Here is a 14,862-nt window from a genome sequence, read left to right on the forward strand (position 1 = left end):
GAGCTTACACACTGCTGGATTAACCATTACAAAAATAAAAAATATATTTTGGTTATCACCAATACTATTTATTAGTTTAGGGAAGCTGTAGCACAAACCTTACATTGGGTGGTGGTCTAATAAATGTAACCCTTTCATGCATAGTCACTACAGTGGACAGCTATTAAAAAATAATTTTCTTGAATTTGCATGGGTTTTGATGGCATAATTGCACATCAACCTCTACAGTGGATCCTGGTGCATTATCCTATACGTTGCCACCAAGTTGCAAGCCGTTGTGTGTCGTGTCGATTTTTCCCCCCCTCCAAACCAAGATGGCCAATGGTCAGTCAGAAATGCCAAGTTGCTCCGGAATATCCACCCATTCCTTCTATCCTAGGAGACTCTTGCAGGTAAAAAAAAAAATATTGTAGCATCAAGCAATATCTAAGGAGTCAGTTAAATTTTCCAAGTTTTGATTTTAGATTGGGAGAAAATTCTGATTAATCATCTGTCCACTATAGTGGACCTCATGCATCAATGGCTAATATTTCAGCTACAATTCATACTTATACTGTGAATGCTGTTTTTGAAAATACTTAATCTGCAGTAACTTTTTTTTTACTGTAAATAAATGTATTTGTATTATTAGAATGTATTTTTCATTGACATCAAAAAAGTAATGTGATAATAATGTATGTGACTTGTAATGCATTACTTTACTCATTTCATCAAAAAAGTAATCTGATTACGTAATGCATGTTACTTGTAATACATTACTTTACTCGTAACATTAAAAGAAATCTGATTATGTAATGCACGTTACTTGTAACGTATTACTGTACTCGTAACATCAACAAAGTAATCTGATTACGTAATGCATGTTACTTGTAATGCGTCACCCCAAAACTGCTCATTTCAGATGAGATTGAAAACACCTGATCGCTAGGTTTTGTCAGAGGAGAGCTATGTTAGAAATGTGTCCATCTTGAACATAATCAGAATTATCATCTAATAAGGGTAAATTGACATACTCTGGAAACCACTCAGATGCTCCCTTCAGTGTACCACAGTTGTACCTTGACAGGCTGTAGAGATTTTTGATGGAATCCCGTCCTCATGTTCTGATATCAAAGATACGCGGAGTTCAACTTGTATGAAGTTCAATTGCCTTTGCAATTTTTCGCATTTATATTTTTTGTATATATTTTATAGTTTTCACATGATTTTATATAATTTTATTGATTGGTTTGTTAAATATACACAATATTGCTGTTATTATTGTATTATGTTTAATACAGTATCAGTTTAAACCATAAACGCATGCTGTCCACTCAAGTGGACATCTGAAAATCTCTTTGAAAAATGTGTAAAATAAATTAAGTCAAATCTTGTTTTTCATGCCTAGGAGCAATAAAAACACATAGGAAGAAAAATCTTGACTGAGGTTATATATATATATATATATACATTTGCTAAACGTTGAATGATGAGGTTATTGTACCATATTACATTTTAGGTACCACTGTACTTTTTTTATCATTCTAGCTCCAACCCTTTGGGGGAGGAAATAACTGTAATGAAATACAGAAAGATTCATGGAGATAAAGCCTGCCGATTTGGGAAGATTGAGAGAGATGGGGGGAAGAAGAAAAGAGGGTGCGTAAAAGTGTGAGGTAAATGAAAGTGAGCCAAGTACAAGGAGAACAAGACAAGGTTAGAGAGAGGGAAAGTAAGCATTCATGGACACAGGAAATATGGCCTTGTCACCCAGGCAAGACTGACAGATGTCCCACCATCATCTCTTCATGACAGCTGACAGCATGACGGACAAGTTCAAGGAGAACGAGAGAGCGGAGGAGAAGAGAGGAAGAGTACGGAAGCAGAAAATGAGTCTGCTACCTAATCAGTTGGCATCCTTAGGGCCCTTGACCTTGTATCTCGCTCTCGTTCTCTTTCTCTCTCTCTGTTTTCTGAAGCGTTCTCAAGGCCCATAAAAACACGTGCTAGATTAGAGGTACTCTGTTAAAGTTCCAAGAAGTCCAGTCTCTGAATTTCCTTCTCAGCAAAGATCTGAAAATTCAAAAGTACCAAAATAATCTAAACAGTTTCAGGAGTCAACTTCTCCTCTTTAGAAACTAGTGAGCACCCCACTCGGGCATCGTTTTAAGGCATCATTCATAACTGGAAAAAATTTATTTATAATTTATAATTTTAATTTAAAATGGGTTTTTCTGTTGCTAAGACAAAAATCTTTATAAGCCTTTAGTAAACTTAGAAGATAACTAGAAATAAATATTAAATCCTAAATAGTCATCTGCTGATTTGTCCAGTGTAAAAAGTTCAATTCAAATGTATTTTTATAGTTATTTTCAAATTGCTTTCAAAATCATCTTTGCATTGAATATAATGGTGTTTTACAAACCACAAGTGAGCAACTAAAATCAAAATGGCTAAAAATACTAATAATTGCTAAAATTGTTATTAACACATAGTGATTTTTAGAATGTAAATTACTCTGAATCAACTTTGCAGAATATAAAGTTGTTTTACAAACCACAAGTGAGCAACCAAAAATAGCTACAGAAAAACTTTTTTTTTTAAGAAAGAAAAATGCATTATTATTATTATTATCATAACTAGCATCTCCTTTTACATGAAACCTGCTTTGTATGCTGTGTTTAGAAGCTCAGTTTCTCTGTATGGAGGAAGAATGCTTCTAATTGTATTAAGTTATGGTAAATGATTCACAATCTACTAATTGGTGACCTCTGCGCTAGATGATAAAGAAGTGCAGTGCACCCATGTGACTGCCTGTCTTTTGTTACTTTCTCAGAATAATCATCCAGTGTAAGGTCTAGCGGGTGAGAAGATCTCTTTTTCTGTCTGTCTCTCTTTTGGCCTTGTATCTGCCTGTCTCACGCCGTGATACTTAGAAAGAGGAAATCAACCTTTTTTTTTTTTGCAGTAAATGTTCTAACCACTTCCTTCTACTATTCTCCCCACAGACTCCTCAGGACATGTGACGTCCTCTCCTCTCAGCTCGCCCACGTCCCACCGAGGGATGCATCCGTCACTGCTCAGCCCGACTTCTTTAGGCCACTCGGGGTCCCTGCATTCCCCCATCAGCACTCTGAGCTCGCCCATGAACGGCCTGGGCTCTCCCTTCTCTGTCATCAGCTCGCCCATGGGGCCACATTCCATGGGGTCACCAGGGATGGGTTACGGCCACAGCGTCAGCCCACAGGTAGGGCTACAGTCCGAGTCCCTCCTAGAGCTGTATTTAAAGAAGCGCTTGCATTCAAAAGTCGTATTTATGTTTCATAATTAAACATTGTTGCAAATCGTTCAACCCTCTCGCTCTCTCTCTTTCCAATACTCTCGCTCAATCTGTCTTTTGTTCCATAAATAGGCCTGCACGTCTCTTTTGTCATTTTAAAAAGAGGCTCACAATTAAGACATCAAAGCTGGCAGTGTCCTAGTTTTCTTTGAAAGCCTGATCCACATGAGTAAAATGGTTCTCAAATTCACACACATTTGTAGAGTGCCGTCCATTTTCTCATTGATAACTGTACTGTGGGTTTTTTTACCAGGCTTTTAGCTCATCTTAAATTATAGTCTTGTTAGGTTGGAGGAAGTTGAAGTGGATTTTGTTCTTTCCGCAGAACAAGATTGGTTCATTTCTACAAATCTTTTCTTCTGAGGTCAAACTTTATATTACGGTGTCCTTGTTACAGTGTAATTATACAAAGAAGTGCTGAGTAATATTAATTAATTAACAACATGTAATTGCTAGATAATATTTATGGTGTGTTCAGGGTTAGTTGCTTGTAATTATGCATGAATTACTGTTATTACTGTAGTAAGTACATGTAGGTTGTATAACAGACTCTTAAGTCTGAGCTACGAATCAGATTCATACCTTGCACAGTCCTGTTTAAGACCCCATAAAAATCAATATACTGGAGTTTTGTGGCTTAGTCTGTGTATGTGAGCTTGGAGGTCCAAGTGCTAGTGTATTTCTAAACATTAGTGAAATTCACTCAAAGGTTCAATACTATATTAGTTAATGCTATAGCTAACGTAAAAATAATAATGTTAATTTGTACTTATGCTAATACACTTTTTTTTCAAGTTTAAAAATTACTTTTAATTCAACTATACAGTATATAGGCTATGTATTATATCAATTATTAGTATATTTTTGGATTAAAATCAACCTAAAAAAAATGTTTTAATAGATATGTCCCACCAAAATATTTTAGTTCAATAGAGAATGCATTGACACAGGGCGTAAAACATTTTTGAACGATTCATGGTGTCTTTAATCGTGCAGTTATTTGGTAGCAACATTTCCAGTTCCACCCAGTAAGCCACATTAGTTTCCATCTTAGAACATTTTCAATGAGTCATTCATGATCAATCACGCCTTTATCTGGAGATTCAATTCTCTGGACTATACAAATGTTGAAACTTTGAGAGCAGATTTGATTATTGCATTAACTTACAGTTGTTAGATGTTTCCAGTTTTATCTTTACACACACACACACACTCACTCGCTCTCTCTCTCGCTCTCTCTCTCTCTCTCTCTCTCTCTCTCTCTCTCTCTCTCTCTCTCTCTCTCTCTCTCTCTCTCTCTCTCTCTCTCTCTCTCTCTCTCTCTCTCTCTCTCTCTCTCTGTCTCTGTCTCTCTGGGTGGGAGGCAGTCATGGGGTCTGATGGAAGGTGATTTGAGTCAGACGGCATTTGTCACTTATGTTTAGCACTCGGCTGACTGGCTGTTTTCAGGCCTAGCCGGGTGGAACGGGGTTGCGACTCAGTCCCTCTGTATTTAACCTCCGAGGATCCGGAACAGGCACCCCACTGGCATAAACTGCCCAGCAACACACTGCACACAATTCCCCAACACACAGACAGCATGCGTCAAGATCAATCGTCATTTTGTCCAAAGATGTTTGTTTTGAAGGTTTAACGCCAACAAGTGTAACCACTTGCACTTTTTTATGACAATAAAAGAGAATTGTGGGTCTGACTATGACTATCATTTTTACATGCAGTCCTTAGTTACCCACCACCTGGTAAGACTTATTTATTTTACCTGCAAGAGGACCAAACTTATAATAAATGGCCATAAAGAATGTAAAAAAATATATGATTAAAACCCTATTATTTATTATCATATTAAATCAATCATTTATATATAAATTTCTGTAGTTATTACTTTTTTTATTCTTTAATTTTTTTTTCCTGTGGCATATAAATGCTTAAATGCTCTTAATCTCATATATTTTTAGTTGTGTATAAATAAATGTATAATCTATGTTGTAATATCCCGGCACCTCAGGATTTCAAGTGTTGGTACTGCCTTTGTTATGGCACCTACTGAGTGTAAAACACTAGGTTTTTGTTTTGTCTGGATTCATGTGTCTGTGTTTAGTGTGTGTACACAGTTTTAAATCATAACAGCATCCACCATCACATGGAGCTGGAAAGCATTTACAATACACATTTGTTTGAGTTGGATTGTGGTTGGAATTTTTTTTTTTAAATGTTCGGATTGCCTTCACTTGGGGAGGTTGGTTTTGACAGAGACAACCCATAGCGATAGCTGCAGTGACTCACTCTTGCACACACAGGCACAAACGCTGTCAGCCTCAATCCCACCAGCCTCGGCACAGCACGGACCCTGCCGTCTCCCAGCAGCTGGGACACATTAGGCAGAACGTGGTTCAGTTTACACTTCCAGCAACAATGAAAGGGGATACAACGCTTTGTCTCCCCAGAAGAATCCCTGAACATTTGCTAGCTCTCGATCCCGCCTAAATGGCTTATTACGGTTCAGTGTGTACTGTACTGAAAGACTGGAAGTTGTTACTGGAAGGTCATTATCAGTGTTGAGGAAACTATTTTCAAGCTGTTCGAGCTGCTATTATTTTAAAGCAATTAAAGTATAGTCAAAGTAGTCTTGAAAAGTAGTTAGCTATACTACAATCGCCTAAAAAAAAGAAGCTAACTCCACTAAAGATATTTATGGGGCTACTTTATATATATATATACGTGTGTGTGTGTGTATGTATATATATATATATATATATATATATATGTATATATATGTATATATATATATATATATAGAAACTCAGCAAAAAAAGAAACGTCCCTTTTTCAGGATACTGTATTTTAAAGATAATTTAGTCAAATTACTGGAAAGGGTGTTTTTCATGCTTGTTCAGTGAACCATGAACAATTATTGTAAATGTGCCTGTCCATAAGACACTAACAGTTCACAGGCGCTAGACATTTCACAGTTCCAATAACTTAGGACACTTAAGAGAAGCTGTTTAGGGTTTGGGTGAAAAATTTTAAGAAAGATGCTTAGGGTCCCTGATCACCTGTGTGAACATGCCATAGTCCTGCTGCAGGAGGCATGAGGACTGCAGATGTGAACAGAGCAATAAACTGCAATGTCTGTAATGTAAGATGCCTAAGACAGTGCAACAGGGAGATGGGAAGGACAGCTGATCATCCTGTCAGTGCCAAACTACATGTAACCATGTGTCCCCCAGACGTGTTTATGAACTTGCAAGTGACTTGAGCAGGAGATGCACTGTTGTACTTAAAGCAGCTGGTGGAAACACCACACTCTGACTGCTACTTTTGATATGAACCCCTTTGTTCAGGGACTCATTATTCCATTTCTGTTCATCAAATTTATGTCAAATTTGTTCAGCTTATGTCTCAGTTGTTGAATCTCATGTTCATACAAATATTTACACACACAAAAAATAGCTGGAATTGGAAAATAAACAGTTGAATGTGAAAGGACATTTCTTTCTTGTTTTTTTTAGACTCTCAGACCATGCAGAGAATGGCAAAAATCTGGCTTTGGGATAAATTAAGAAATATTGTTCCCAAAAAGTGTATTTTATTTATTTGATATTTGTGTTTAGTCATATCAGACTTGTTGTAGTCTTTTTATATATTTTTTGTTTGGTGATGTGGCCGCTGTGGCCCTAGATGCGAGTTTGGTTGTGGTCTAGAGAGAAAGAGCTGTCATCTCGCCTTCACTGTCGTCCTGTGATTCATTAAATAGCAGCAAGTAGTTGATCCCATGACCCCTGTGGTGCTGCCTGTCAATCTGTGCTGGAGGTCATAACCCTGTGCTCGGTCTCTCACATCAGCTGGACAGACATGCTGGATTATTGGGCTGCAATAAGTACAAATAAAAGATTGTCTAGCATAGTACTATATAAATAAAACCTTGCTTATATACTTTTACATTTCGATTATAAGTACATTTCTTTCAATGGATTGTCTATTTACTTTGTTTATTAATAGTTTTTTTACAAATATTATTTGAAAATGGAGGTATGAGTATGAATGATTTCTGTGTTTATCAAAAGCATCTCATAAAAATCTGCTAGTAGAGCTTAACTTGTATTTAATGTGAAATATTAATTTAAGGCCTCTTAATTACCTCTTAATTCTGAAAAACTACCTCTTAATTCTGAAAAATCCAAGTGAGTATTTGCTCAGCTCTCTGAAGCCTGTGAAGGGAGCAGGATAGAATACACACTCTGGCCTTGACTGAGATACTTTCACAGGGCCTCTAATGAGGAAAATATGCCTCTTTTGTTATTTCACATTTAGATCCCAAAGTTTGTGGGAAGAGGGTAAAGAGAGAACAAAATTATCAAAGAGACTGATCATGTTTCAAGTTTTGGTTTTATCTACTTCCATACTTTGTCTGTAAACCTGTTAAGTGCCAGTAGGAAAATCCAAGTCTTTCCTCACTGTTCAGGTCAAGGTGTTTTTTATATCTAGATATTACCAGTGTCTTGTTTTTTATTTCATTCTATTTTATTTTTTTACTTTATTTTATTCAAAAGTGTCAAATCTCTGATATTCTGAAATCTATATTACCCGTCTTATTTTTATTTCTATTTATTTTTTTATTTTTGTATTCTGATCTCTAGATATTACCAGTGTCTTTTTATTCAATGTAATTTAATTTGTAACAAACATGGACCTTTTTTAAATGAAAGTTGAAACTTCCATTCCGACAGAGAGCATATTTACCATTATGCTTTATGCTGTCTCTGGTCTGACCGACTGGTTTGTTTGGCAATGAAGTGCGTTTACACTACAGCTCAGTCTCTAAAACAATTAGCCCCTATTAAAGAAAGGTCAAGCAAAGTTTACACCCAAACTGATATATTTATGCAATATGAAACACAAACATCACATTAGCAGCAGAAACTCTTTTCTTGGCGACTGTTGTTAATAGGCTTTGTGCGCCAAAGTGCACACTAGCTAAGAGAGACCGAGAGGAGGAGGACACGGCAGCTCCCTTGAAACTTTTCACCCAAACCTGTATGGACTATGACACATCCTTTCTAAATTATAGACTTCTATTGAGAAAAGCTGAAGTGAACTGCTCTTAAAGGGATTGTTCACCCAAAAATCAAAATTCTCTCAGTAATTACTCTCTCGTGTCGTTCCAAACCCGTAAGACTTGTTCATCTTCGGAACACATTTAAGGACATTTTGGATTAATTCTCAAACGTGCTGCGTAACACAAGAATGAACCTCATTGGTTCTTGCTGAAGCTCAAACGTCCTGCGTAACACGAGAATGAACCTCATTAGTTCTTGCTGAAGCTCAAACGTGCTGCGTTACACGAGAATGAACCTCATTGGTTCTTGCTGAAGCTCAAACGTGCTACGTAACACGAGAATGAACCTCATTGGTTCTTGCTGAAGCTCAAACGTGCTACGTTACACGAGAATGAACCTCATTGGTTCTTGCTGAAGCTCAAACGTGCTGCGTTACACAAGAATGAACCTCATTGGTTCTTGCTGAAGCTCAAACGTGCTGCGTAACACAAGAATGAACCTCATTGGTTTTTGCTGAAGCTCAAACGTGCTGCGTTACACGAGAATGAACCTCATTGGTTCTTGCTGAAGCTCAAACGTGCTGCGTTACACGAGAATGAACCTCATTGGTTCTTGCTGAAGCTCAAACGTGCTGCGTTACACGAGAATGAACCTCATTGGTTCTTGCTGAAGCTCAAACGTGCTACGTTACACGAGAATGAACCTCATTGGTTCTTGCTGAAGCTCAAACGTGCTGCGTTACACGAGAATGAACCTCATTGGTTCTTGCTGAAGCTCAAACGTGCTGCGTTACACGAGAATGAACCTCATTGGTTCTTGCTGAAGCTCAAAAGTGCTGCGTAACACGAGAATGAACCTCATTGGTTCTTGCTGAAGCTCAAACGTGCTGCGTAACACGAGAATGAACCTCATTGGTTCTTGCTGAAGCTCAAGCATGCTGCGTTACACGAGAATGAACCTCATTGGTTCTTGCTGAAGCTCAAACGTGCTGCGTTACACGAGAATGAACCTCATTGGTTCTTGCTGAAGCTCAAAAGTGCTGCGTAACACGAGAATGAACCTCATTGGTTCTTGCTGAAGCTCAAACGTGCTGCGTAACACGAGAATGAACCTCATTGGTTCTTGCTGAAGCTCAAGCATGCTGCGTTACACGAGAATGAACCTCATTGGTTCTTGCTGAAGCTCAAGCATGCTGCGTTACACGAGAATGAACCTCATTGGTTCTTGCTGAAGCTCAAACGTGCTGCGTTACACGAGAATGAACCTCATTGGTTCTTGCTGAAGCTCAAACGTGCTACGTTACACGAGAATGAACCTCATTGGTTCTTGCTGAAGCTCAAACGTGCTGCGTAACACGAGAATGAACCTCATTGGTTCTTGCTGAAGCTCAAACGTGCTGCGTTACACGAGAATGAACCTCATTGGTTCTTGCTGAAGCTCAAACGTGCTGCGTTACACGAGAATGAACCTCATTGGTTCTTGCTCAAGCTCAAACGTGCTGCGTAACACGAGAATGAACCTCATTGGTTTTTGCTGAAGCTCAAACGTGCTGCGTAACACGAGAATGAACCTCATTGGTTCTTGCTGAAGCTCAAACGTGCTGCGTTACACGAGAATGAACCTCATTGGTTCTTTCTGAAGCTCAAGCGTGCTCGTAACACGAGAATGAACCTCATTGGTTCTTGCTGAAGCTCAAACGTGCTGCGTTACACGAGAATGAACCTCATTGGTTCTTGCTGAAGCTCAAACATGCTGCGTAACACGAGAATGAACCTCATTGGTTCTTGCTGAAGCTCAAACGTGCTGCGTTACACGAGAATGAACCTCATTGGTTCTTGCTGAAGCTCAAACGTGCTACGTTACACGAGAATGAACCTCATTGGTTCTTGCTGAAGCTCAAGCGTGCTGCGTAACACGAGAATGAACCTCATTGGTTCTTGCTGAAGCTCAAACGTGCTGCGTAACACGAGAATGAACCTCATTGGTTCTTGCTGAAGCTCAAACGTGCTGCGTAACACGAGAATGAACCTCATTGGTTCTTGCTGAAGCTCAAGCGTGCTACGTTACACGAGAATGAACCTCATTTGGTTCTTGCTGAAGCTCAAACGTGCTGCGTTACACGAGAATGAACCTCATTCTGTTCTCGCACATCAAGCAAACATGCTTGAGCTTCTGTTTATCATAACTGATGTGTGAGTTGATGAATGTTTATGTGAATAAAAGCCTAACTTCAATCTGTTTATCTTATAAAACGATTGTATCTCTTCAGAAAATTTCGAAACTAAACCCCTCGATTCATATGGATTTGTTTTTCAATTTCTTCATTAACTTTTTGAAGCATCAAAGTTTCAGTTGCGTAGCTGTCAATGAAGGGACAGAAATCTCTCAGATTTCATCAAAAAGATCTTCATTTGTGTTCCTAAGATGAACAAGAGTCTTACAGGTTTGGAACGACATAAGGGTTAATGAGTAATTATTGAAAGAATTTTCCTTTTTGGGTGAAATAACCCTTTAAGGGTAACAATGCACTGAGAGTGTGTGATTGGAGGAGAGGGCGTTTTTAATAACAGTTGTTTCAAATGTTCTCAAGGAGGCTCAGCTTGCAGGGGATTTTCTAAAGAGGCAGAAAAGAGGATTTTGATGTTGGTACAAAAAAGAATTGTTTGCTCGGTGTGGAGAGATACACAATGCACATTTACTTTTACTTTACCAAAAAAACTCTTATTCTCTCTCCACCTGTGACTGTGTCCTCAGACGCTGTAGAGACAATGCGATAGGAGCTGCAGATTTTGCCTGTTAATTCCTTCTTGCAATGATGATACTTGTACACAATAGCCCTCAAACACAAAGCTGATGATACATTTCTCAGATTTCATGACTAATTTCAAGATTTTACTTGAGAAATAAACCAAGGCATTATCTGGCAAGCTCAAGGACAGTGCCTTTACTTTGCGTTTTGTTTGCTCTGAATGCTTGGGGTTTTTTTGCACTTGTGACTTTTTGCACTGTGGTTATCACTAGGGGTCTAGCAGTTCAAATTACTCACGGTTCGGTTTGTATCTCAGTTTTAGGGTCACGATTCGGTATGTGCTATGTTTAGGAAAAAAAAACTGTCAAATAAAATAAAGAAAACAAGAACAAAATATAGCTGCGAGCAGCGATTACGGGCCCAAGCCGGTGGCACCGCAACCCCGGTGCCTTTAGTTACCTAAAGGCACCGGGGTGGCGGTACCACCGGCTTTGGCCCTTCATCGCTGCTCGCAGCTATATATATATATATATATATATATATATATATATATATAAAGCCGGTGGCACCGCCACCCTGGTGCCTTTAGGGTTATTGTGCACGACGTGCAAAAACGTAACCCTGCTTTGACTGTCGAAAAGAAGTGTGCTGTAGAGCTTGTATCAGTGTGGGCTCTGCAAAAGTGTGCATTGAGGGCACATGTCAACCACAAAGTATGCGAGAGCAACCTTCTGAAAGGTCAGGTCTACATCCAGGTCTACATCTGCCGTGTGTTTACATCATAGTAGTGAAGTTTGAAGCAATCAGCTGATTTCAAAGCTTTTTGAAAGTGACAGACTTCCTGCTGCCAGTTGGTGGCGCTATAACCGGGGTGGCGGTGCCGCCGGCTTTGGCCCTTTCATCGCTGCTCGCAGCTATATTTATATATATACACACACACACACACATATATATATATATATATATATATATATATATATATACATATATATATATTGTTTTTTTAAGAGACAAGACAGAATATTACTTGCCTGATCTGATTAGAAAAATAGTGTTTGTGTGTGTGTGTGTGTGTGTGTGTGTGTGTGTGTGTGTGTGTGTGTGTGTGTGGCGTAATTGAACAATGTAGACATAAAGACATACTCCGTCCTTTTGTTCATACAGGACATTATTCAAACTGCAAAGTGTTTACTTATATTTGTGTACACTCGCAATAAAACACAACATTGTGCTTTTGTCAAACTATAAACTCTTGTCAAACTGTAAACTACAACTGTCACCCAACCAAAATCTCTTACACACACACACACACACAGTTTAAAAGCAAAAAATATCAAACAATCCTATTTAAAAACAGTCTGTGGGAGCCATCTTTTGGACATTCATCATATCGCATTGGTTTTCATTTCTTGTCATCAAAAAGAGCCCTAATCTGTTTATTTTTTCAGTTACACATTCTACATTGATTAAAAAAGAAAAATCAAATGTGTTTTTATTTTATACAGAAATAAATAATCTATCATCCAGATGAGAATAAAGTTAGTGTTAGTTCAAATTTTAAGGAAAACAAATATATGATCTGAAATATAGCACATTCATTTAAAATTCATTCAGGTTCAATTACCAAACATACAATCTTAATGTAATTTAAAGCAAACAATACGTTTAAAATATATGGGTTGTATGACTATTTTTTAATATAAAAAGATATATATCCAAAAAGACAAGGCCTAAAGTTTAACAAGGGTTAAACTCTTATCACTGTAACAGACACAATCACACACACAATCACACACACACACACACACAAGTCAAATCACTTACATTTTACATGCAATATTGACTTTTTTTCTGTTTCAGCAGCGAAAATAGTTAAACAAAGATCACAGCAGAACCATCGCGCATCTCACAGCAACGCGTTCTCATTACTGAATGATTCAGCATTTTGAACGAATCGGTTGACTCAAAGATTCAATGACCAATCAATCCATAAACATCTATCTCATTCATGAATGACTCAGTCGTTCAAACGAATGAATCAATGACTCGCTCATTAAGACGGTCGCCTGGCGACACCTAATGACGGTTTAGTGTTATGTTTAAAAGTATCATTCTTTCCAACGATTGTTAATTAACTCATATTTGAAACATAAGCTATATTTATATATATACATACATATACACACACATACACAAAAATAAAATAAAAACACATTTGAAACGTGTTTTCTTACTAAATTGTGAGCTGAACGAAAGTTGCAGCAAATATCAGCAACAGGAGTCAAATTTCATTAATCACGAGAGTGAAGAGCTGACTGAAAAGATGATGACGGAATAGGCTATTTTATGTAAAAACGCCTATTTAAGCGAATCTGTCATTGTACTCTTTTATCGTTGTGTTTTCCGTGAAAAATAATAGACTATTGAACTCAGAATTCAAGCAATCGGCCCCCGAAATTGCACTAATTTTAGTGACACTAAAAAGTATGCGGCTGCACTGGCATTCATAATGGTGCGCGTCCATGGCGATGAGCGAGCAGAACAGAGCGAACGTTTAGTTAATTTCTACTTCCATAGGAATTCATTCGAGCGCCACCATTTCAATGTCCGTGCGGACGTCCATATTATACTTTCGCTTTCAAGTTAGTGTTTTTAAACCCCCCAGCGGGAGGTTTACACAATTTGTTTACACAATCACACGTTGATTAACCGGTGGGAAAATATTCCCATAGTAACATCCCTAATATATAAATATATATAAATTCAATAGGCCTACCTGATTTTGAACACAAGAGGGCAGTATAGCACTATATATGATTTGGATTATTATTATTTTTGACTAAACAACCATTCTGGCTGTTTTTAAACTTAAAAATAATTCTTAAATTGAAAAAAAGGAATAAAATGGGTTTAGTTCTAATATTTGTATAATTTTATATAAAAATAAATGGTGTATAATTACATTTTAGAAAGATATGAGACATGCCCTGATTCTTTTTTTGACATTATTGTCCTCGATCAGAGCCCTAATCTGTTTATTTTTTCAGTTACACATTCTACATTGATTAAAAAAGAAAAATCAAATGTGTTTTTATTTTATACAGAAATAAATAATCTATCATTCAGATGAGAATAAAGTTAGTGTTAGTTCAAATTTTAAGGAAAACAAATATATGATCTGAAATATAGCACATTCATTTATAATTCATTCAGGTTCAATTACCAAACATACAAATCTCAATGTAATTTAAAGCAAACAATACATTTAAAATACATGGGTTGTATGCTATTTTTTTTTATATAAAAAGATATATATCCAAAAAGACAAGGCCTAAACTTTAACAAGGGTTAAACAATCACTGTAACAGACACAATCACACACACACACACACACACACACACACACACACACACACACACACACACACACACACACACACACACACACACACACACACACACACACACACACGTCAAATCACTTACATTTTAGATGCAATATTGACTTTTTTTTCTGTTTCAGCAGCGAAAATAGTTAAACAAAGATCACAGCAGAACCATCGAGCATCTCACAGCAACGCGTTCTCATTACTGAATGATTCAGCATTTTGAACGAATCGGTTGACTCAAAGATTCAACGACCAATCCATAATCTGTCTCATTCATGAATGACTCAGCCGTTCGAACGAATCGTTTGAACGAATGAATCAATGACTCGCTCATTAAGACGGTCGCCT

At 37.6% G+C, this 14,862-nt stretch overlaps 1 protein-coding gene across 3 annotated transcripts in view; it reads left to right on the forward strand.

Annotated features, from left to right (window-relative positions):
* Positions 1-14,862, forward strand: part of rxraa (retinoid X receptor, alpha a) — a 203,524-nt gene that overhangs the window by 142,444 nt on the left and 46,218 nt on the right. For all 3 annotated transcript variants that reach the window (XM_056268255.1, XM_056268257.1, XM_056268256.1), the window contains exon 3: positions 2,988-3,226. In XM_056268255.1, the coding sequence (XP_056124230.1) occupies positions 2,988-3,226 (239 nt within the window). The remainder of the gene's footprint in view (positions 1-2,987; positions 3,227-14,862) is intronic.

This window comes from Rhinichthys klamathensis, unplaced genomic scaffold (assembly GCF_029890125.1).
Source record: "Rhinichthys klamathensis goyatoka isolate OS25496 unplaced genomic scaffold, OSU_Roscu_1.1 h1tg000270l_1, whole genome shotgun sequence".
In the NCBI taxonomy this organism is placed as follows: Eukaryota; Metazoa; Chordata; class Actinopteri; order Cypriniformes; family Leuciscidae; genus Rhinichthys; species Rhinichthys klamathensis.